This window comes from Eimeria necatrix, genomic scaffold, assembly GCF_000499385.1.
Source record: "Eimeria necatrix Houghton genomic scaffold, Enh_scaff298, whole genome shotgun sequence".
NCBI lineage: Eukaryota > Apicomplexa > Conoidasida > Eucoccidiorida > Eimeriidae > Eimeria > Eimeria necatrix.
Genome location: NW_013653524.1, coordinates 15,001 through 38,371, shown reverse-complemented (window position 1 = coordinate 38,371; position 23,371 = coordinate 15,001). Strand labels below are relative to the sequence as shown.

Sequence of the window (23,371 nt, the reverse complement as noted above, 5' to 3'; positions counted from 1 at the left end):
TAATAGAACAGCAAATAGAAGCCCGTGCTGCTGCTGCTGCCAGCTACACCAGGGGGCCCCCGGCGACTTGGGGGGCCCCCAGCAGCACGCGGGGGGCCCCCTCCAGCACACACGCCCCAGACGCAGCGCAGCAGCAGCAGCAGCAGCAGCAGCAAGCTGCTGCTTAGGCAGTTTAAATGTGTCTTTAGAGCAGCAGCAGGCGGGCCCCGGCCATGGGGAAGCCCAGGCGGGGCCGCAGCTGCAGCAGCCGCAGCAGCGGCAGCAGCAGCACCCGTAGCGAGCACTGCAGCAGCAACAAAGACAGCAGCAGCAGCAGCAGCAGCAGCAGCAGCGAATCAGATGTAGATATTGTTGGAGTTGGAGTAGTGGCCCCTAAGGGAAACCGGGCCCCACGCCGTAGAAAGCTGCTGCAGCAGCAGCAGCAGCAGGACAAAGGGTCCGAGGGCGAAGTGAGCTGCTGCAGCATCAGCAGCAGCAGCAGCAGCAAAACAAGCCCCGGTGTCTGTGAGCCCAGTGGCAGCGACAGCGATGACTGTGTCTTGGTTGCTGTTGCTCAGCAGCAGCAGCAGCAGCAGCAGCAGCAGCAGCAGCAGCAGCGAAACGGGGGTGCAGCATTCAGTGCGCTGCAGCAGCTGCTGCTTAGCCCATACCTAGCAGCAACACTTCTTGCTTTGCTGCCTTCTGCTGCTGATGTTCGGGGGTTGCTCGTAGCTGTGGGGTGCCCTGCTGCTGCTGCTGCTGCTGCAGCTTCTGCTGCTGCTGCTGCTGATCGTGCTGCTGCTCCTCCGGCGGCTCAACAGCCGTCTCAAGAAGAAGAAGGAGCTGCTCGTGATGCAGCAGCAGCAGCAGCAGCAGCAGCAGCAGCAGCAGCAACAGCAGCAGCAACAGCAGCGCTCTCAGCTGCGGCTTACAGAGAACTTTGTCTCAGGCGGCTCTCTTCAACCAGGGCCTCCAATAAATTTGCTGCTGCACTGCAGCAACAGCAGCAGCAGCAGCAGCAGGCAGTAGCAGCGATAGCCAGCGCAGCAGCAACACCAGCAGCAGCAGCAGCAGCAGATGCAGCAGCAGCAGCAGCAGCAGCAGCAGCAGCACAAGAGGGAGCAGTTCCGCCCGAGGCTGCAGCAGCAGCTTGGCGCCAAGTGTTTTGGGTGTATGTCCACCCCAGGTATTGCGACGCCTGCGGCAAGAAGGTGCGAGACTCTTCAGCAGCAGCAGCAGCAGCAGCAGCAGCAGCAGCGGCAGCAGCAGCAGCAGCAGCAGGTTCAGGAGACGCTGCAGATCCCGTTGGTTCTGCTCCTCCAGCAGAAGGGGGGGCAGCAGCAGCAGCAGCAGCAGCAGCAGCAGCAGAGTCTGCAGCAGCAGCAGCAGGAGAGACAGCAGCAGCAGCAGCAGCAGCAGCAGTGACACTGTGCAGCAGCTGCTGCAGCAGTTTGCTGCCCCGCAAAGCAGCAGCTTTTATTCTCCGGCGGCTGCGCTCTGACGAGCTGCTGCTGCAGCATCACCTGCGGCGCCGCCTCCGCAGCAGCAGCAGCAGCAGCAGCAGCAGCAGCAGCAGGTTGCTTTGGCCGGAGCGGGCCGCAGCCCAAGCAGCAGCAGCAGCAACAGCAGCAGCAGCAGCAGCAGCAGCAGCCTGGTGCCTCGGGGGACTCTTTGCTGCTAAAGACTTGCTTTCGAAACTCCAAGCAGCACATCTTGCTGCTGCTGGCAGCATAAAGCGCCGTTTGCTGCAGGGCCTCAGCAGCAGCTTGCTGCAGAGCTGCGGCCCCCTCTTCGTGCGGCAGCACATAGCAGCAGCAGTTGCTGCAGCAGAAGCTGCAGCAGCAGCTCCTGCTGCTGCTGCTGCTGCTGCTGCTGCTGCTCAGGAAGAGCCCCCAGGGGACCCCTTGGCTGCTCTCGCCTGCTTTGCTGCGGAAGCGCAGCAGGACGGAGCTGCAGCAGCAGCTACAGCAGCAGCAGCAGCAGCAGCAACAGCAGCAGCAGGAGCTGCTGCTGCAGCAGCAGAAGCTGCAGCAACATCCCCAGAAGGGGCATCGCCAGCAGCAGCAGCAGCAGGCGCAGAAGAAGCTCCCGCAGCGCCAGGCGCAGCAGCGCAGCAAACTGCAGCAGCAAGGGTTTCTGCTGCTGCTGCTGCTGCTGCTGCTGCAGGCAGCAGCTGCTGCAGCAGCGCAGCAAAGTCGACCCAGCGGGAAGGCCTTGGGGCTGCTGCTGTCTCCTTCTTTGCTGCAGCGCAGCAGCAAACAGCTCGAGGTGCTGCTGCTGTTGCTGTTGCCTTGAGGGGGCAGCAGCTGCTGCTGCGCGCTGTGGGGCCCAGCCGGCTGCAGCTGCTGTCGCTGCAGGCGCCTGCTGCAGCAGCAGCAGCAGCGGAGGCAGCAGCAAACGGGGGGACAGACGCTGCTGCTGCTGCTGCTGCTGCTGCTGCTGCTGCTGCAGCACTCTGCGACTTTAGCCGCGTTGAGCCTTTCCGCTGCAGCAGCCTCACAGCGCTCATTGCCTGCTGCTTTGCTGCGCTGCTGCGGCCTTTGCTGCTGCTGCTGCACCGGGACGCAGCAGCAGCAGCAGAAGAGCAGCAGCAGCAGCCAGCAGCAGCAGCAGCAGCAGCAGCAGCAGCAGTTCCCCGCTTTGGGCTGCGCCTTGACGACTTCTTGTGTGCTGCTATGACTGCCCAGAGGATTGCCAAGAGGTGAAACAAAACCCTAAACCCTAAACCCTAAACCCTAAAGCCTAAACCCTTGGCTTCGTTTTCCGTCCTAAGTAGTGACTCGTTTTAGGGTTTAGGGTTTAGGGTTTAGGGTTTAGGGTTTGGGTATTAGGGGCCCAGGGCCTTGTGGTTTAGGCTGAGGAGCGTGAGCCGCCGCTTCAGGGTTTAGGGTTTGGGGTTGAGCGTTTAGGGTCTGGAGTTTAGGGTTTAGGGTTTGGGGTTTAGGGTTTAGGGCCAAGAGCCACGACAAAGGGTTTAAAGAGATTCCGGTTGAGGATTTAGGGTTTAGGGTTTAGGGTTTAGGGTTTGGGGTCAAGGGCTCCAGCTATAGGGCCTAGGGTTTGGTGCCACGGGCTGCGGGACTAGGGTTAGGGGCTGCGGGATTAGGGTTTAGGGTTAGGGGCTGCGAGCTTAGGGTTTAGGGTTTAGGGTTTAGGGTTTAGGGTTTAGGGTTTAGGGTTTGGGTGTGCGTTTCAGGTTTTTCCGGCTGACAACGCATGCAGACTTGGGGGCTTTGGATATAATGTTTACAGAATGGACTGCAGCAAGAAGTTTGCTGCTGCGGCGGTGGCTGCGGCAGCAGCAGCTCAAAGCTGCTGCTGCTGCTGCTCCCCGGCTGCAGCAGCTCGCAGGGGGCCCCCCGGGGGGCCCCCCCGGGGGGCCCCCCAGGAAGAAGCGACAAGTGGAGACGCAGCAGCAGCAGCAGCAGCAAGGAGAGGACGGCAGCAGCAGCCAGGGAGCTGTGCCCAGCAGCAGCAGCAGCAGCAGCAGCAGCAGCAGCAGCAGCAGCAGCGTGAGCGGGCGTTCCGTTGCTGCTGCTCTGCGCCGCAGCAAAGGAAATAGGGGAAGTCGGCAGCTAGCTCATCCGTCGGCGGTGGCAGCTCTTGCTGCTGCCCTCAGCAGCAGCAGCAGCAGCAGCAGCAGCAGCAGCAGCAGCAGCAGCAGCTCGGGCGCCACCGAGGCAACTGGAAGAGCAGCAGCAGCAGCAGCAGCAGCAGCAGCAGCAGCAGCAGCAGCTCAGGGCGGCGCGCGTGCGCGTCGCAGCAGCAAGGTCGGCGACGATGAGTCTTCAGTAGCAGCAGCAGCAGCAGCAGCAGCAGCAGCAGCAGCAACGGGGGACAAAGCTGCTGTGACTTTGTACTCTGCTTTGCTGCTGGAAACTCTTTACTTTTTTTTGTTTGACGCGAAGACAGAAAAACCCCTGAGGCCCTATTCATGTACGCTTCAAAACCCTAAACCCTAAACCCTAAACCCTAAACCCTAGCCCTGAAAGGAGAACTGAGGGGTGGCTAGACGCTGCTGCTGCTGCTGCTGCTGCTGCTGCTGCACTTTTGCCGCCGTGTATTCTGCTGCTGAGTGCTGCCGCGCGGCAGCGACGCGGGCCGCCCTTTCGAGGGTTTAGGGTTTAGGGTTTAGGGTTTAGGGTTTGCCTGCTGCAGCGTTCGGCGCCCGCGCGATGGTCAGCCGCCTGTGGGGTCTTGCTGCAGACCCTCGAGAAGCTTCTTTGCTGTTTTCTCAAAAGCTGCTGGAGGACTTAGGGTTTGCTTTAGGAAAAGCGCAGCAGCAGCAGCAGCAGCAGCAGCAGCAGCAGCCGCAGCAGCAACTGCAGCAGCAGCCGCAGCAGCCGCAGCAGCAACTGCAGCAGCAGCCGCAGCAGCAGCAGCCGCAGCAGCAACTGCAGCAGCAGCCGCAGCAGCAGCAGCCGCAGCAGCAACTGCAGCAGCAGCCGCAGCAGCAGTCGCAGCAGCTGCTGCAGCTGCTGCAGCTGCCGGAGCAGCAGCCGCAGCAGCAGCAGCTGCTGCAGCTGGTGCACCTGAGGCACTCGCCGCTCTGCTGGCTCTAGGGTTTAGGGTTTAGGGTTTAGGGTTTGGGGCAACGGCTGAAAACTTTTGAATCAAAATGGAGCAAACGAAAACCGCCAAAAGTCCTCGAGGGTTTGGAGCTAGGGTTTGGAGCAAGGGTTTGGAGCTAGGGTTTGGAGCTAGGGTTTGGAGCTAGGGTTTGGAGCTAGGGTTTGGAGCTAGGGTTTGGAGCTAGGGTCTAAACCCTAGCTCAAACCCTAGGGTTTAAGATAGGGTTTGGAACTAGGGTTTCGAGCCAGGGTGAAGGCACGGCTACCCCATAGGGCTCAGGAGGGAATTTTTAGGGTTTAGGGTTTAGGGTTTAGGGTTTAGGGTTTAGCTATTTGAGAAGAGTGACAAACACTGGCACCAGCACAATGGCCGCAATGATGATCAGAATAACGGTGATCCAAAACATCCGCTGCACGTAAACCCTAAACCCTAAACCCTAAACCCTAAACCCTAAACCCTAAGCCCCAAACCCTAAACCCTAAACCCTCAAAGCGAGCCCTGGGCCCTTGGAAGCAGGCCAACAACCCTTTTGAGTAAACCCTAAGCTCTCAAGGTAAACCCTAAACCCTAAAAAGTGGTTTCCAAACCTCAATTGGACTTGAACTCCTTGCTGTAAACCCTTAGCCCTGACAAGTCAGGCCCTAGTAAACTAGTGCGGCCAAAAGCTAGGGTTTAGGGTTTAGGGTTTAGGGTTTAAGGGTTTAGGGTTTTGCGAACTTTGCTCAAGACGGCGTATGTCCCGGTACTTGTCTTGAATGCCGGCGGTCGCATTTCGCAGGGCTTGGTGCGTCTGCAGCACAAACCCTAAACCCTAAACCCTAAACCCTAAACCCTAATGCCTAGGCCCCAAACCCCAAGCCTTAAACCCTCGTATCTCCTGGAACTGCAAGTGCCTTCAATGGGGCAAATGAACTGCGCCGCTAGCCGGGAGCTCAACGCAGGGTTTAGGGTTTAGGGCTTAAGGCTTGGCGGTTAGGGTTTAGGGTTTAGGGTTTAGGGTTTAGGGTTTACGCACGCCGGAAACCCTCATCTTGATGGCTGTCATCGCCGTGAGCTCTCCAGAGTCCACGAGGGTTTCAACTTCTTCTTCAGGCACTTCCGGATAGACTGCAGCCCAAACCCTAAACCCTAAACCCTAAACCCTAAACCCTAAACCCTCGTTTTCAGCAGCCCCCATAGGCTCCCCGCTAGGGTTTAGGGTTTGGCGCGGGTTGCTTGCTGCTGCGGAATATCTCCGGAGCTCCCGCACGCCCGCCTGCGTCTGCAACCTAGGGCTTAGGGTTTAGGGTTTAGGGTTTAGGGTTTAGGGTTTAGGGTTTGGGACCTAGTTTGACTTGTCGAACGGCCTTCTTGCGGACCTGCAGCCTGTACTCGGCCTGCCGCAGCTGCAGCAGCTGCAGCTGCTGCTGCAGCTGAGCAGCAAGGGTTTGCTGCAGGTTTTTTCGAATTCTTAATTCGCTGGCGCAAAACCCTTTTTCGTTATCCGCTAATTTAGTGTTTTCAAACCCTAAACCCTCGATGGCCCTTTTGCTCTTCTGCATCAGAGTCATCGCCGCCGCCATCACCTTGTGCAGCTCGTGAGACACGTCTGCCCCTAAACCCTAAACCCTAAACCCTAAACCCTAAACCCTAAAACCCTAAACCCTAAACCCTAAACCCTAAAGAAGGGCGAAATGTTGCACAGCGAAGTCAACAAACTGTTCACCAACGCGGGGGTGTTTCCCGCGCCCTGCATAAACCCTAAACCCTAAACCCTAAACCCTAAACCCTAAACCCTAAACCCTAAACCCTAAACCCTAAACCCCCCTAAACCCTAAACCCTAAACCCTAAACCCTAAACCCTAAAACCCTAAACCCTAAACCCTAAACCCTAAAGAAGGGCGAAATGTTGCACAGCGAAGTCAACAAACTGTTCACCAACGCGGGGGTGTTTCCCGCGCCCTGCACAAACCCTAAACCCTAAACCCTAAACCCTAAACCCTAAACCCTAAACCCTAAACCCTAAACCCTAAACCCCCAAACCCTAAACCCTAAACCCTAAACCCTAAACCCTAAACCCTAAACCCTAAACCCTAAACCCTAAACCCTCGGGCGCGCCCCACGCGCTGGGCCGCGCCCTCAAAGCTCCCGTGGCTGCAACCCCTCGGCTGCGGGCGTCGAAGCCCTACGCCCCAAACCCTAAACCCTAAACCCTAAACCCTAAACCCTAGAAAACGCACCTTTCTCTTCATCAGGGTTTGTAGCTTCCACCAACTTCGCTTTTAGGGTTTGGATCTGTTCTGTCTTCTCTCCTATCTCAGCAAGAGCAGCAGAAAGCACTTGTACCTTTTTAAAGTACTCACACAAAAACCCTTCTTGGGGGCCCCCCTGGGGGCCCCCCAGGGGGCCCCCCTTCTAAGTCTGCTGCTGCGTCAGCAAGGGGGCCCCCATGGGGGGCCCCCCCTTGATGCATTTGTGCTGCTGCTTCTGGATGCAGCTGCAGCGCGAGGGCCTGCAGCTCTCTGAAGCGGTCCCGCATTCTGCAAACCCTAAACCCTAAACCCTAAACCCTAAACCCTAAACCCTGGGGCCTGGCCAGCCCTACGCACAGGGGAAGAGCGCACGAGTTTACGGGCACACAAGCAGCAGCAGCTGCATCCTGGGGTGCAAATTCATTAGGCACGCCAACAACTGCTGCTGCTGCTGCTGCTGCTGCTGCTGCTGCTGCTGTTGCTGCTGCTGCTGCTGCTGCTGCTGCTGCTGCTACTTGGGGCCACAGTGTGCTGCAACTGCCGTTGCAGCCTCTGCTTCTTGCCGGAGCCCTGCTCTCAGTTGCTGTTGCTGCTGCTGCTGCTCCTTTTGCCGCAGCAGCAGCTGCTGCTGCTTCTGTTGCTGCTGCTGCTGCTGCTACTGCTGCTGCTGCTACTGCTGCTGCTGCTCGTGGCAGCCGCCCCAGTGCGCAGCAGCAAAGCAAGCAGCTCAAAGAAGCTCTGGGCCCCCTGCTTCGCTGAAGAGGTCTGAGAATTTGAAACACCGCTGCAGAAAATTGAGGGTTTAGGGTTTAGGGTTTAGGGTTTAGGGTTTAGGGTTTGGGGTTTCCCGGCGAGCCTCCGAGCCACTGGACTGTCTTCCACTTTCAAACCACCAATTAGGGTTTAGGGTTTGCAGTTCAACTAAATAATTCTCCCCCTTTGGCAAATAAAAAAGCAAAAGGGGGGGCCCAGGAAGCCCCTGGGGGCCCCAGGGGGGCCCCCTGGGGGCCCCCTGGGGGCCCCCTTGGGGGCCCCCCTTGGGGGCCCCCAGCAGCAGCTGCGGGCAAATCTGCTGCGAGGGGTACTTGGATTTGAATTTGTTTTATTTAAAAATTAATTTAAAAAAGAAATAAAAAATAAAAATTAATTTTCCAGAAATGTGCAAAGACAGCTGCTCAGAAGTAGCTGCTTGTCCCGCTGCGGCCTGCTGCTGTTGCTGCTGCTGCTGCTGCTGCTGCTGCCAGCAACAGCAGCAGCAGAAACTGCTGCAGCAGCAGGAACGGAAGCAGCAGCAAAAGCAGCAGCAGCAGCGGCAACAGCCGCAAGGACGGCAATAGCAGCAGCAACAGCAGCAGTGAAGGCAGCAGCAGTAATGACAGCAGCAACAGCAGCAGCAGCAATGACAGCAGCAACAGCAGCAGCAGCAATAACAGCAGCAGCAGCAGCAGCAATAACAGCAGCAGCAGCAGCACGCGCCCATGCGCAGCTCACTCAGCCTCTGCTTCCGAGAGTGCCTGACCTAGCTGCAGCTAGCTACGGCTAGCCACAGCTAGCTACAGCTATCTGCGCAGAGCCACAGCTAGCAGCAGCTAGCCGCAGCTAGCTGCAGCTAGCTGTAGCTAGCTAGCCGCAGCTAATCACAATCAGCTACATCTAGCTGCAGCTAGCCGCAGCTAGCTGCGGCTAGGCACAGCTTGCAGCAAAGAGCCACAGCTAGCTACGGCTAGCCACAGCTAGCTACAGCTAGCCACAGCTAGCTACGGCTAGCCACAGCTAGCTACGGCTAGCCACAGCTAGCTACAGCTAGCCACAGCTAGCTACAGCTAGCCACAGCTAGATACAGCTAGCCACAGCTAGCTACAGCTAGCCACAGCTAGCTACAGCTAGCCACAGCTAGCTACAGCTAGCCACAGCTAGCTACAGCTAGCCACAGCTAGCTAGTCTACCCACTCCAGTCCCAGCTAGCTACAGCCAAACACAGAGACCCGCAGCTAGCCATGGCCGGGCCCAGCTAGCTACAGATTGCTTCAAAGAACTGCAGCTAGCCACAGCTAGCTGCGAGGAGCTGCAGTTGGCCAAAAGCAGGTCTAGCTATCTGCAGCCAGCTAGCTGCAGCCAGTTTGCTGCAGCTAGCTAGCCGCTGCAGCTAGCTGGGACTAGCTGCAGCTAGCTGCAGCTAGCCACAGCTAGCTACAGGCAGCAGCCACAAATGGCTGGGGATAGCTACAAATAACTACAGCTAGCTGCAGCTAGCTGCAAATGGCCGCAGCTAGCTGCGGCTAGCTGCAGCTAGCCGTAGCTAGCTGTAGCTAGCTGCAGCTAGCTACAGCTAGCAGCAGCTAGCTGCAGCTAGCTGCAGAGAGACACATATTGCTGCAGCTTATAAAATAGAAAATCCCTATGCCTTCGGTGGCGTTGGAGCAGCAGCGGCAGCCAAAACATTCAGTGTTGCTGCTGCTGCTGCTGCTGCTGCTGCTGCTGCTGCTGCTACTGCTGCTGCTGCTACTGTTGCTGCTGCTACTGCGAATGTTGCTGCCGCGGGCGCTGCTGCTGCTGCTGTTGCTGCTGTTGAACAAAAAACTTGGGGCGGGCCAGCTAAACCCTAAACCCTAAACCCTAAACCCTAAACCCTAAACCCTAAACCCTAACTCTAACCCTAAGCCCTAGATCCTGCCGCTAAACCCCCAGCGCCAGCCCCAAACCCTAGGGTTTAGGGTTTAGCCCGATTGAGGCCTTCCTCGGGAGCAGCTGAAGAACTGCGACCTAGGGTTTGCGCGCTAGGGTTTAGGGTTTAGGGTTTAGAATTAGGGTTTAGGGTTTTACATTCGTATCGCGAAGACGGCAGAATCTGCTGCAGCGCAGCAAGGAGCTGCCTGTACACCGCAGCAAGTATCTCTATAAGCTGCAGCTGCTGCCTTGGGAACACCTCTGCTGCTGCTGCTGCTGCTGCTGCTGCTGCTGCTGCTGCTGCTGCTGGGGAGCTGGCAGCAGCAGCAGCAGTGCCGGCCTCTTCGTCAGCAGCAGCAGCAATTTGTTCTTCACCTGCAGCGGCAGCCTCCGCTGCAGCGGCAAGAGCACTCCCCCCCGCTGCGTCTGCTTCTGCTGCTGCTGCTGCTGCTGCTGCTGCTGCTGCTGCTGCTGCATTGTTGCTGCTGCTGATGTGAGCAGCAAGAGCTTCTTTCACAAACCCTTTAAGAATTTTCAGAATTTTCATTCCTTCATTTAGCTCGCGAATGCTGTCGCCCCTAATCTTCCCCTGAAACCAACCAAAGACAAGAGACTACAGCTAGCTAGCTAGCTAGCTAGCTATCTGGCTAGCTAGCTAGCTAGCTAGCTAGCTGGCTAGCTAGCTAGCTATCTGGCTAGGTTGATAGCTAGCTGGCTAGCTAGCTACCTCGAACGGCGAAGTGAGTAGCTAGCGAATTGGTTAACTAGCTGGCTAGCTAGCTAGCTAGCTGGATAACAAGCTGCCTAGCTAGCTAGCTAGCTAGCTAGCTAGCTAGCTAGCTAGCTAGCTAGCTAGCTAGCCACTGCTTGACTTAGCTAGCTAGCGGAGCTAGCTGACCTGGAAGAAGGAGGGGACAGTAATGACCACTTCGTACTCGAAGTCAATTTGGCTGCGGGGCGGCGGCGCCTCCCCGCTGGGATCGCCCGATCCCAAGGCGATCCCAGCGACCCCACACTTGGGATCGCCCGATCCCAAGACGATCCCACTCCTGGGATCGCCCGATCCCAAGACGATCCCACAGCCCCCGCCCCCGGGATCGCCAGCCCCCTGCGGGCCGTCGCCGGGATCGCCCGATCCCGAGACGATCCCAGGACTGTGGGGCCTGGGATCGCCCGATCCCAAGACGATCCCAGGCTTGTGGGGCCTGGGATCGCCCGATCCCAAGACGATCCCAGGGTTGTGGGGCCTGGGATCGCCCGATCCCAAGACGATCCCGGGGTTGTGGGGCCTGGGATCGCCCGATCCCAGGGCTGCTGGGGAGTTCAAAGCCACGAACTTGAGCCGCTGCCGCAAAAAGAAAGTCTCTGAATACGGAGGCCCCGAAAGGCTGCTGCAGATGTCGAGCAGCAGCAGCTGGGGTGTACATACACTGCAGCAGTAGCGCTCCCGCAGCAAACCCCGAGACGGCAGGCCCAAGATCCGAGTCAGCGAAGACTCCGGCACTGAAACGCAAACCCTAAACCCTAAACCCTAAACCCTAAACCCTAAACCCTCAGGTCTGGCCGCAGAGATGCTGCGCAGGCAGCAGGCGAGGTGCGCAGCGCAGACACGAGACCGTAAACCCTTAACTTCGAAAGATCCAGCAGCACAAACCCTAAACCCTAAACCCTAAACCCTAAACCCTAAACCCTAAACCCTAAGCTCCAAAACCCCAGGCAGTGGGACACAGGTGCATTTACACTAAACCCTAAACCCTTGGCACTCACATAGACCCAACCAGTAAACCCTTAGCTCCGAAAGCAGCGAGCATTACCGCATGCCCCTAAACCCTAAACCCTAAACCCTAAACCCTAAACCCTAAACCCTAGCGAATCGGACATTTGATGTCGGCGTCCAGCTCTCGAGAAATTTGGAAAAAGCGGCCGCTGAAAATTCCTCTTTTGGGGCATCTGATCTCGGCCTCCTCTGCTGCAGCAGCAGCAGCTGCTGCTGTTGCTGCTGCTGCTGCTCCATCTGCTGCTGTTGCTGTGCCTGCTGCTGCTACTCCGTCCGCTGGTGTTGCTGCACCACCTGCTGCTGCTGCTGCAGCAAACGCAGCAGCAGGGTCCCGCTCGAGGCCCTCTTCTATTGCTGCAGCAGGTTTGAACGATTCGGTTTTGCTGCTGCTGCTGGACTTCTCGTTGCTGCTGCTGCTGGCCTTCTCGTTGCTGCTGCTGCTGGCCTTCTCGTTGCTGCTGCTGCTGGCTTTCCCGTTGCTGCTGCAGCGCCGCCAGGGCTGAAAAGGCTGGGGGATTTTTGCCTCCTTCTCTTTCAAAGCGCTGAAGCAGCAGCAGCAGCAGCAGCAGCAGCAGCAACAGCAGCAATAAGGAAGGAGGAAAACCAACAGCAGAAACTGCTGCAGCAAACATCCATAGCTGCAGCTGCCTCAGCAAGAGCAGCAGCAAGAATGGCATCAGCAGCTGCAGCAACCACAGCTGCAAAAGCTCCAGCAGACGCAGCAACAACACAGGCAGCAGCAGCAGCAGCAGCAGCAGCAGCAGCAGCAGCAGCAGCAGCAGCACTAGCAGCAGCAGCAGCAGCAGCAGCAGCAAACCTCGTGAGGGGGCTTGTCTCGGGGTTCAGCACAACTGCTTCAAGAATCTCCTTGAGAGAAACGTCGCAAGTAAAGCTGCTGCCCTTTTCTTCTAGAGGCCGCAGCAGATCTGCTGCTGCTGCTGCTGCTGCAGCTCCTGCTGCTGCTGCTGCTGCAGGGTCGTCCCCCGCTGCTGCTGCTGCTGCTGCTGTTGCTGCTTCAACCTCTGCTGCAGTTGGGTACGGGCGTGCTTCAGAAACCTGGACGCAGGCAGCAGCAGCACGAGTGCAGCAGTAGCTACGCAGCACCAGAAACAGCAGCAGCAGCAGCAGCAGCAGCAGCAGCAGCAGCAGCAGCAGCAGCAGCTGAGCACCTCCTGCATGTTCAGCTTCCTCTCCCTCTTCTTTTCCGTCTTTGCTGCTTCCTCAGAAATTGCAGATGGGGCCGTTAAGCTCAAACCCTAAAAACCGCCATCAAACCCCAAACCCCCGACCATAAACCCTAAACCCTAAACCCTAAACCCTAAACCCTAAACCCTGCATTCTAGTAAGCAGAAGGCAGCTTTGTCTCTTACGTGCTTCGCTATCTTCTTGTAGATTTCCCACAGCGCGACTATAAAGTCGTAGGCCTGAACACCACAAACCCTAGACCCTAGACCCTAAACCCTAAACCCTAAACCCTAAACCCTAAACCCTTGGCACCAAGAAACTTCAGAAGAGGCAGGATAGCTCTGGGGTTTAGTGTTTAGGGTTCGACGCAAACTGCAACGGGAAGTTGAAAGCAGCAAGATATAGAAGAAAAGAAGTCCCCCAAGAGCAGCAGCAGCAGCAGCAGCAAAAGCAGCAGCAGCAGCAGCAACAGCATTGATGGCAACAGCAGCCGCCACCAAGGCAGCAGCAGCAGCAGCAGCAATAGCAGCAACGGCAGCAGCAGCAGCAGCAGCAATAGCAGCAACGGCAGCAGCAACCGCAGCAGCAATAGCGTATACAACGCAAGGGATACTGAAAACCGAGTGAAGCGCCCAGAATCCCAAACCCTAAACCCTAAACCCTAAACCCTAAACCCTAAAAGAGCGAATAACGAACTTTGTCTCTGTTGATAAAAGTGGCAAAGAAATGCCTCTCTCCATTCTCCAACTCAAACTCGATGCTGTTGTCGAAGAAAATGGCGTTCGTCCTCTTCCTGAGCCAAACCCTAAACCCTAAACCCTAAACCCTAAACCCTAAACCCTAAACCCTAAGCCCTAATCCCTGAACCCTAAACCCTAAACCCTCCTCCGCCCTGTCTACTTCGGCAACGACCAGTGGCAAAGGGCCCCGCTGGGAGAGAAAGCGCCTAAGGAGGATTTTAAGGCTTGGGGTTTAGGGTTTAGGGTTTAGGGTTTAGGGTTTGAGCATTTAAGTCCAGGGGGCAGTTGAGGGTTTAGGGTTTAGGAGTGAAAACGCTGCAGCGGCTGCAGCCTCGAGCTTCGCGGCGCTGGCTCCGCAGGGCCGAGGGTTTACGCCGGAGGGCCTAGGGTTTAGGGTTTAGGGTTTAGGGTTTAGGGTTTAGGGTTTGGAAGTACTTGATGGCAGCAACATTCAAGAAGTCAAACAGCAAAACTGTTTCTTGACCAAATAAAGTTGCTTCGTTGAAAAGAGAAACAAACGCGAGGCGGCTTTGCGTCACGTACAAGCGGCCCTGCAAACCCCAAACCCTAAACCCTAAACCCTAAACCCTAAACCCTAAACCCTAGACCCTAAACCCTACGCCCTAAACCCTAGGGGGCGCTAAACCCTGACCCGGAGCCGCGGCGGCTACAGGCGAAGCTGTACTGTGGCTGCTGCGCTCAAGAACAAAACCCTCGGCAGCAGCAGCAACAGCAGCAGCAGCAGCAGCAGCAACAGCAGCAGCAGCAGCAGCAGCAACAGCAGCACCTGGAGCAGTATGCGTCTGCTAAGGGCGCAGCTGTACGACTGCAGCACGAAATCGCGAATCCCGAACCTGCAATGGCATTCGTAAACCCTAAACCCTAAACCCTAAACCCTAAACCCTAAACCCTAAACCCTAGGAACCAACAACCTGCGAGAGCTGCTGCAGCAGAAGCCAAGCGGCATCGTTGGCAGCAGCCGCAGTGTCCGTTGCTGCTGCGGCTACTGAAGCTGCCAGTAGTTCTGCGGCTGCTGCTGCTGCTGCTGCTGCTGCTGCTGCTGCTGCTGCTGCAGGGTTTTACCTCTGAAGAAATTCATCTTGCCGCAGAGCCTCAGGAGCAGCAGGAGCAGCAGGAACAGCAGCAGCAGCAGGAGCAGCAGCAGGAGCAGCAGCAGCTGACCAAGAGCTGCTGTCGCCTTCCGATCGCAGGGACCGCAGTGGCCCGCCCTGAGCAGCAGCAGCAGCAGCACAAGCAGCAGCAGCAGCAGCAGCAGCAGCAGCAGCAGCAGCAGCAGCAGCAACAGCAGCAAAGTCGACTGTGAACTCTGCCGCAGAAGCAGCAACCCTTCGCTGCCTCGCGCACCAACGCACAACCCCCAGCGGCAACTAAACCCCGCAGCAGCAGCAGCAGCAACAGCAGCAGCAGCAGCAGCAGCAGCAGCAGCAGCACTTGCCGTTGCTGCTGCAGCACGGCGTCCGTCCAAAGAGAGCTGCGCTTCTCTGCGAAATCGCGAAGACCAAATAAAGGGGCCAGAAAACATTCCTCTTAGGGGGGGCTGGGCACTTGCTGCTGCAGTTTGCTGCTGCTGCTGCTGCTGCTGCTGCTGCTGCTGCTGCTGCTCCAGGAGGCCGACGCCTGGGGCTCGCTCGTCAGCCAGCGACAGGGACGAGCTGCAGCTGCTGCTGTTGCTGTTGCTGCTGCTGCTGCGCGGCTTATGGCCTGCTGCTGCTGGCGCTGCAGTGCCGCGGCTGCCGGCCACAGGAGCAGCAGCAGCAGCAGCAGCAGCAGCAGCAGCAGCAGCAGCAGCACCAGGAGCTGTTGAGGCTTCTGTTGAGGAAGCCAAATTGAAACTCAAGACTTTCAGGGAGTCCAAATCTCTCAAAGACACGCTGTCGCCCTCTAGCGTAGCAGCAGCTGCAGGCCCTGCTGCTGCTGCTGCTGCTGCTGCTGCTGCTGCTGCTGCTGCTGTCCCGCGCACCCAATCAGACTCAGATGAAGACGAAACAAGAGCAGGAGAGCTGGCGCTGACGACAAGACTTCTCGCTGCTGCTGCTGCTGCTGCTGGTGCTGCTGCTGCTGCTGCTGGCGCTGCTGCTGCTGGCGCTGCTGCTGCTGGTGCTGACGCTGCTGCTGCTGCTGCTGCTGGCGTGTCTTCTCGCTCTGCTGCTGCTGCCGGCCCGCTGGGGTACTGCTGGAGGGGTGAGGAGAAGTCCATTTTGCTGCTTCGCCGTCCTCTGCTGCTTCTCCTGCTGCTGCTGTTGCTGCTGCTGCTGCTGTTGCTGCTGCTGCTGCTGCTGCTGCGCCTGCTGCTGCTCGCTGCGAAGCCGTAGCTCTCGAAGCTGCTGCTTCTGCTGTAAGTAGGGCCACGCAAGTAGGACTCATCCGAGCAGCTGCTGCGTCTGCTGCCCTGCTGTTGCTGCTGTTGCTGCTGCTGTTGCTGCTGCTGTTGCTGCTGCTGTTGCTGCTGCCGCGCCCGCGTGTTGGCCTATGGCGGAAGCAGCGAAATCCGCAGCAGCAGCAGCAGCAGCAGCAGCGAGATCGATGGAACAAGCACTGCCACATTGTTCTTTAATCAAGGGATTCACCAGCAGCAGCAGCAGCAAAAGCACGGGCAGCAGCAGCAGCAGCAGCAGCAGCAGCAGCTAACCTTTCGGGCCAGTCGGCTCGTTTCTCTCTCCAGCAGCGGCAGACCGGCAAAAAAGGAATCATTGCTGCCGCAGCTGCAGCAGCAGCAGCAGCTGCTGCTGCTGCTGCAGCTGCTGGAGACAATATGGACCTTCTGCAGCCACCAAGCCAACGCCGGTGCTGCTGCAGGCGGAGCTGCAGCAGCAGAAACAGCAGCAGCAAACACACAAACAGCAGCAGACCACAATTGGGAGGTAGTAGCAGCAGCAGCAGCAGCAGCAGAAGCAATAGCATGCACAACGGCACCAACAGCAGCAGAAAACAGCAGAAGCAGCAAACCACAGCAGCAGCAGAAAGCAGCAGCAGAAAGCAGCAGCAGAAAGCAGCAGCAGCAGCAGCAGCAGAAAGCAGCAGCAGCATGCCGAGGCACCTCGGCATGCTGCTGCTGCTTCCTGCTGCTGCTGCAGTGCCCCCTATACATACTTCCGTTGCTGCTGCTGCACTGCTCCAAGGCGCTGTCTTTGGCAGCAACTGCTGCACTGCTTGCTGCTGCTGCTGCTGCTGCTGCTGCTGCTGCTGCGGTTGGAGTGGAGCATGCGAATTGGTCTTCTGGCACCCCGAGTGCAGCAGCAAGCAGCTCAGTGGCTTGCTGCTGCTGCTGCTGCTGCTGCTCTGCCTCCGCTCCTGCTGCTGCTGCTGCAGCTACAGCATGCAGATCTGCAGAGCCAGCAGCAGCAGCTTTGCTTGCTGCTGTGGACAAGAGCCGCAGCTGCGTGAGGCACAGCAGCAGCTGCTGCGCCTCTTCCTTTGCTGCTGCTGCTGCTGCTGCATGCAGCATCCGCTCTGCTGCGAGTAACTGCTGGTCTCTGTGCTGCTGCGGCGGCTCCTGCTGCAGCAGCAACTCTTCCTGAAACTCCATTTGCAGCTGCTGCTGCTGCTGCTGCAGCTGCTGCTGCTGCTTCCCAGAAGTCCCCTCAGCATCTAGAGGCACCGAGCCCCGCGTGCTGCTGCTGCTGCTCCAGGCAGCAGCAGCGCCAGCAGCAGAACAGCCGAGCCCTCCATCTGCAGCAGCAGCAGCAGCAGCAGCAGCAGCATCAGGAGGCGACGGCTGCAAGGTCTTTGTCTGTGCTGCTGACGCCCGCTGCTGCTGCTGCAGCTGCTGCAGCAGCAGGGCTGCTGTTTTGAGTTTGCTTGCTGCTACTTCTAGCTGCGGCACTACCCGAAGCTGCAGCTGTGCTGCTGCGTCGTTCCACTGCTGCTGCTGCTGCTCTGCTGCTGCTGCTGCTGTTCTGCAAGCGCTTGCATACTCTGCCCATCTGACAGTGGCAGCGGCGGCTGTTGCCTGCTGCTGCTGCTGCTGCTGCTGCTGCAGTAGCAGCAGCAGCCCCTGCGGCGACTGCGGAGGGGACATGCGCTGCTGCAGCTGCCGCTGCACGTCTGTGTACTTGTGTTGCTGTTGCTGCTGCTGCTGCTGCTGCTGCTCTGCTGCTGCTGCAGCAGCAACGCGCAGCTGCCGAACATACTCCCCCAAAGCCTCAGCCACAGACTGCGCCAGCGCATGCACAAGCTTTGCAGTTTTGCTGCTGCTTCTTGTCCTTTCGGTTTGCTGCTTTGCTGCAGCAGCAGCAGCAGCAAAGCGCTCTGCTGCGCTGCAGCTGCTGCTGCTGCTGCTGCTGGAGGGGTCCGGTGAGCCATTTGCGGGTGAATGTCCTGTTGCGGCTGCTGCAGCAGCAGGAGCAGCAGCAGCAGCAGCAGCAGCCAGCGCTGCCTGTAGCTGCTGCTGCTGCGCAGCAGCAGGACGCTCTGTCTGCTGCAGGGCCAGCGACTCGTGCTGCAGCAGCACCCTGAGGAGCCTGAGGACTTGCTGCTGCTGCTGCTGCTGCTGCTGCAGCCGCTGCTGCAGCTGCTGCTCGAGCGAAGCAAAGCGGCAGCAGATCTGCTGCTGCGCAGCAGCCTCTGCTGCAGCACGAGCTGTACGTACACTCAAAAGCTGCTGCAGAGCCCGCAGGGCCAGAGACACCTGAATGCGGCTTCTCCTTCTTTCAGTGTATGCTGCTGCTGCTGCTGCTGCTGCTGCTGTGTACAGCTGCTGCTGCTGCTGCTGCTGCAGCTGGCGGTGCTGCTGTTGCCGGCGCTGTGCTGCAGCAGCAGCAGCAGCCTGAACCGCCTCCAGGGATTCCTCTGCTGCTGCTGCTGCTGCTGTGTAGCGAGCTGCTGCTGCTGCGTCGCTCTGCTGCGCTTGCCTTAAGCTGCTGGCGATCTGCTGCTGCAGCTGCTGCAGCTGCTGCTGCTGCTGCCGAAGAGCCTGCCGCTGCGCTGCAGCTGCTGCTGCTTCCTGCTGGAACTGCTCAGCAGCAGCACCATGCTGCTGCTGCTGCTTCTGCAGGAGCAGCAGCAGCAGCGCCAAAAAATGTTCTTTGCTGCTGCAGCTGACACAGCTAAGACGTGGCTGCTGCTGCTGCGCTTCTCCATCTGCTGCTGCTGCTGTTGCTGCTGCCGGTGCTGCAGCGGCTGCTGCTGCTGCTGCTAGCCTCTGTACGTCCGAAAAGACACCAGGCTGCTCAGCAGCAGCAACTCTAGCTGCTGCTGCTGCTGCTGATGCTGCCTCACTTGTCTGGAGGCCTTTGCTGCTGCTGCTGCTGCTGCTGCTGTCGCAAGCTGCCGAGGCTTGTTGCAGGGCGCTGCAGCTGCTGCTGCAGCAGCTACACGAGCAGCAGCTGGCTTTTGCTGCTGCTGCAGTGCACCGCGCCCTCAGTGCTGCTGCTGCTGCTGAAAGGCTGCTGCATAGCTGCCTCTCAGCAGCAGCACAGGCCTCGAAAAAGTCCGCTAGCTGCTGCTGCTGCTGCTGCTCTGCATGCAGCAGCAGCAAATGAGCAGCCAGCGGAGCCTCCGCCGAGACACATATAATTCCTCTGCTGCTGCTCCGGCTGCTTTTGCTGCTGCTGCTGCTGCTGCTGCTGCTGCTGCTTCTATTACTCCTCCTTATCCAAGCAGCAGCAGCACGCTGCGAGAGAAGGGGCCGCATGGCCGCTTCACGCGGCAGCTGCAGCAGCAGCTGCTGCTGCTGCAGCTCTTCCTGGCGCTGCTGCTGCTGCTGCTGCTGCTGCTGCTGCTGCTTGCTCTGCTGATGTTCGGGGAGAGTTCGTTCTGCACAGCTTGCTGCTGCTGCTGCTGCTGCAGTTGCTGCTGCGGCTGCTGCTTTGTTCGGCTTGCGGGATTTTCAGTTAGTGTTGGTGCTGCTGTGGAGCAAGTGCAGAGGCAGCAACTGCTGCCTCTGCTGCTGTTGCTGCTGTTGCTGCTGCTGCTGCTGTCTGCAGCAGCTGCTGCTGCTACTAATGCAGCAGCGTCAAAAGTTCGGCTGCTGCTGCTGCTAGCTGCGCCGCTGCTGCTGCTGCTGCCAGAGCTGGTGAGAATGTTGCTACAGTCGCTGCCGCTGCTGCGGCTGCTGCAGTGTTGCTACAGTGGAAGCTGCTGCTGCTGCAGCAGCTGCTGCTGCAGCTGCTGCTGAAGCAGCTGCTGCTGAAGCAGCAGCTGCTATAGCTGCTCTTGCTGCAGCAGCAGCTGCTGCTGCTGCCTCAAGTGTGTGTCGAATTACGTGCTGCTGCTACATTACAGGTGAGCCCGAGAAGGTTTCGGGGTTTTAAGGCCTGCTGCTGCTTCGTCAGCTGTGTCTGCTGCTGCTGCTGCTGCTGCTGCTGCTGCTGTTGCTGCTGCGAGTCAGTTGTAACACATGCAGCAGCGGCAGCAGCAGCAGCACAGCGGCGACACCTGCGCTACAGCAAAAAAGAGGACTGAGAGAATGGGATCTTAAGCGAGTCGCAGCATGACCTGCAGCAGCAGCAGCAGCAGCAGCGGCAGCAGCAGCAGCAGCAGGCTCATCTCGCCCGTTCTAGCAGCTGTTTGCTGCTGCTGTTGCTGCTGCTGCTGCTAATAAGCAGCAGTCTAGCTAGCTGCTCGATAACTTATAAAAGCCAATTCAAATTAAAGATTTCTGCGCTGCACGTTTATCCGAGCACCTGCAGCAGGGTGGACCTGCAGCAGCAGCAGGGGTGGACCTGCAGCAGCAGCAGCAGCCGCTGCTGCTGCTGCTGTGCTCCTGCGCATGCAGCAGAAGCTGCTGCAGCACCGCCAGCAGCTATTACGCCTCATAATCTTCCAAATCCTTCCGTTTTTCTTTTTGTTTTTTGCTGCTTCCTCCTTGCTGCAGCAATCCCTGTATCCAAACAGCACTTCCGAGCTGCAGCAGCAGCAGCAGCAGCAGCAGCAGCAGCAGTGTCGGGAAGAGCAGTCGGTGACACTTCGGGGACAAACACGGCAGCCACGAAGCAGCAGAAGCAGAAGCAGCAGAGTAAAAGGCAGCAGCAGCTGCAGCAGCAGCTGCGGCAACTGAAGCAGCAGCAGCAGCAACAGCAGCAGCAGCAGCAGCAGCAGCAGCAGCAGCAGCACCTGCAGCACCATGTCGAGCGACGAAGATGAAATGCGGCGGCTGCGCGAAACCAGCAGCTACGCTGCAGCAGCTAAGGACCGGCAGCAGCAGCAGCGGCATGCAGCAGCAGCAGCAGCAGCAGCAGCAGCACGACGCACAGTTGCTGCTGCAGAAGACAGCAGCAGCAGCGACGACGACAGCTTCGGCCCGCGGCCGTTGAGCACAGCAGCAGCAGCAGCAGCAGCAGCAGCACCGCGAGGCCTCAGAAGCTGCAAAGAAGAAGACCCGGAGGACCTTCCCACAGCAGCAGCAGCAGCAGCAGCAGCAGCAGCAGCAGCAGCAGCAGAGTCTGAGGAAAGCGAAGAAGATGATGTTGCAGTTGACGAATCTGCTGCTGCTGCTCTTGCTGCTATGGGCCTTCCCTCCAGCTTCGGGGGCGAGCTGCTGCTGCAGCCGAAGGGGCGCAGCAAAAAGAGCAGCAGGAGCAGCAGCAGCGGGAAGCGCAGCAACAGCAGCAGCACGCGCGCCAGCAGCAGCAGCAGCAGGGCCCTCGACTCTCTCACGAAGAGAGAGCCTTCAGCAGATGCTGCTGCTGCTGCTGCTGCTGCGAGCAGCAGCAGCAGCAGCAGCAGCAGCAGCAAGCTGGTGAACACAGGCTTGTATGAGGAGTTGGACCCGTGGCTGTCCCCGGTGTTTGCTGGCTGGCGAGAAGGCGCAGCAGACGCAGCAGCAGCAGACGCAGCAGCAGCAGCAGACGCAGCAGCAGCAGCAGCAGCAGCAGACTCAGCAGCAGCAGCAGCAGCAGCAGCAGCAGCAGCAGCAGCAGAACTGCCTCTGTATGGCCGCTTCTCGCTGGACTGCCACGGCCCCACATCCACCACGGCTTTTCGCCTTTCGGCCGCTGGGACCCATTTGGTATTTCTTTGCAAATAAATAATTAATTAAATTAAATTAATTAAATTAATTAAATTAAATTAAATTAAATTAATTAAATTAAATTAATTAAATTAAATTAATTAAATTAAATTAAATTAATTAAATTAATTAAATTGAATTGTTTATGACGGATTTGAAGTGTACTGACAGCTGCTTTGGGAGGCTGCGGTGTATCTGCAGTGGTGCCTTTCTTTTGCTTCTCCTTTTCCTCGCTTTGCTGCTGCTGCTGCTGCTGTTGCTGCTGCTGCTGCTGTTGTTGCTGCTGCTGCTGCTGCTGCTGCTGCTGCTGCTGGTAGCGTGTCTTTCCTTTGTGTTGCTGCTGCTGCTGCCGCACTTCACCACGTAGAGCAGCAGCGGCACTGCTGCTGCTGCTGCAGCGCGTCAACCGCCTGTTGTATCTCCATGCCGTTTTCGCCGCCGGCTCTGCTGCTGCTGCTGCTGCTGCTGCTGCTGCTGCTGCTGCTGCTGCTGCTGCTGCTGCTGCTGCTGCAGGCGAGCGGGAGCGCGGACGGAGTGGTGCGTTTGTTTGACTTGAATTCTGCGGGGAGTTTGCGGACTTTGGATTATTACAAGTCGGTAAGTGTGCAGCAGCAGCAGCGGATTTGCTGCTTGGCGTACGGCAGCAGCAGCAGCAGCAGGGGGCTGCTGGGGGTCAGCAGCGGCAGCAGCTGCTGCTACCTGCTGAGCAGCGAGGGTTTGCTGCTGCAGCAAACCACGCGGGGCGACCAGTACATCAGGGACTGCAGCAGCACGAAGGGCCACACGCATGCAGTCCGGGATATTTGCTTCCATGCTGCTGCAGCAAACTGCTTCCTGACAGCAGCAGCAGATGGGACTTGCAGGTTGTGGGACTTGTGGGGTCCTTGCTGCGGCATGGACCAGTCCTTGGCAGCAGTTTGCTGCTTGAAGGCCCTCGACAGCAGGGGCTGCTGCAGCAACAACTGCACTTGCTGCTGCTGCTTGTACGCGCCAGCAGCAGCAGCAGCAAACGCCGTCGTCGCCGGCTGCAGCGACGGCTCGCTGCAGCTGTGGGGCGCAGCAGCAGCAGCAGCAGCAGCGCGCAGCAGCAAACCCGACCTCATCCTGCGCCTCGCGCACCCCCCCGCCCACCTGCTGCAGCAGCAGCAGCAGCAGCAGCAGCAGCAGCAGCAGCGGCGGGGCCGCTTCATGGGCATGGCCGCGGCGCCCCGAGACACCGAGTGTGGGGTTGCTGCCATGGCCTTTGCTGCTGACGGCAGGTGTCTGTACACCCGAGGACTTGACGGATCTCTTTGTCTTTTTGATCTTCGAAAGTTTTCAAAAGAAGTTTTTCGAATTCCAAACTTGCCAACAGCTTTTCCGCAGCAAGGAGTTGCTGTTTCTCCCTGCGGCCGCTTCGTCTGCACGGCCACGCAGCAGCAGCAGCAGCAGCAGCAGCAGCAGCAGCAGCAGCAGCAGCAGCAGCAGCAGCAGCGGGGGCGGCGGCGGGGGTTTTGCGGGGAGCTGCGGGGGTACTGCAGCAAAACGGGGAAAGCAGCTTTTGCTGTTGAGTTTGCTGCTGCAGCACCAACAGCAATTCAGTGGCATGCAGACACGGGAGATTTGGTTTGCTGCTGCTCGGACGGGCTGCTGCGCGTGTGCTTCTCGCGCGCTGCTGCTGCTGCTGCTGCTGCTGCTGCTGCTCCCGCTGCAGCAGCAGCAGCAGCAGCAGGAGCAGCAGCGCGGGGGAAGGGCTTCGCGCGGCTGGCGGCGGGGCCCGCAGCAGCAGCAGCAGCAGCAGCAAAGGCGTCGCGGCGGCAGCAGGAACGGGAAGAACACGAGCAGCAGCAGCTGCTGCTGCAGCAGCAGCAGCAAAACATTTTCGCGGGCGACGCGCTGCCGCAGGGCTTCGTGGAAGCAGCAGATGGCCGACTTGTCCGAAAAAGAATTAAATTAAAAGAAAAAGAAAAACTTTTTGAAGAAACTCAAAAAACAAAACTGCCGCCGCTTCCCGAGCAGCGGGGCAGCAGCAGCAGCAGCAGCCGCAGCCTGCAGCTGCTGCAGCAGCTGCGCCTGGTGCCCACGCCGCAGCAGCAGCAGCAGCAGCAGCAGCAGCAGCAGCAGCAGCTCCCCGGGGCCACCGACGCGCAGGCCTTCCTCAAGGGAGTCGACAGCAGCAGCAAACTAACTTGGACTTCTACTTTTATTTCCAGAGCTTATGCAAAGACAGCCCCACAGCCCATTCTTGCTGCTGCTGAAGAGCCAGACGCAG

General features: G+C 58.6%; 4 protein-coding genes across 4 annotated transcripts in view; 2 read left to right on the top strand and 2 right to left on the bottom strand.

The window, feature by feature from the left end:
- Positions 1 to 212: 212 nt before the first annotated feature.
- On the top strand, positions 213 to 4,541 carry ENH_00040330 (hypothetical protein, conserved; the record flags this gene model as incomplete). Its single annotated transcript, XM_013580742.1, has 3 exons — positions 213 to 2,680; positions 3,176 to 3,915; positions 4,138 to 4,541. 3 exons carry the CDS (start codon positions 213 to 215, stop codon positions 4,539 to 4,541), a joined length of 3,612 nt encoding a protein of 1,203 aa, XP_013436196.1.
- Positions 4,542 to 4,879: 338 nt separating this feature from the next.
- ENH_00040320 (syntaxin, putative) lies at positions 4,880 to 6,782 on the bottom strand (the record flags this gene model as incomplete). The annotated part of the gene is made up of 7 exons (XM_013580741.1): positions 4,880 to 4,960; positions 5,298 to 5,341; positions 5,563 to 5,658; positions 5,876 to 6,152; positions 6,209 to 6,280; positions 6,421 to 6,492; positions 6,771 to 6,782. 7 exons carry the CDS (start codon positions 6,780 to 6,782, stop codon positions 4,880 to 4,882), a joined length of 654 nt encoding a protein of 217 aa, XP_013436195.1.
- Positions 6,783 to 14,154: 7,372 nt separating this feature from the next.
- On the bottom strand, positions 14,155 to 18,565 carry ENH_00040310 (hypothetical protein, conserved; the record flags this gene model as incomplete). Its single annotated transcript, XM_013580740.1, has 4 exons — positions 14,155 to 15,639; positions 15,931 to 15,974; positions 16,263 to 18,159; positions 18,524 to 18,565. The coding sequence occupies 4 exons, from the start codon at positions 18,563 to 18,565 to the stop codon at positions 14,155 to 14,157; spliced, it is 3,468 nt and encodes a 1,155-aa protein (XP_013436194.1).
- A 2,978-nt stretch (positions 18,566 to 21,543) lies between these two features.
- Positions 21,544 to 23,371, top strand: part of ENH_00040300 (WD domain, G-beta repeat-containing protein, putative) — a gene marked incomplete at both ends in the record, with an annotated part of 1,929 nt that continues 101 nt past the window's right edge. Inside the window, one exon of the mRNA XM_013580739.1 lies at positions 21,544 to 23,371. This exon is cut by the window's right edge and continues 101 nt beyond it. Within this exon, the coding sequence (XP_013436193.1) occupies positions 21,544 to 23,371 (1,828 nt within the window).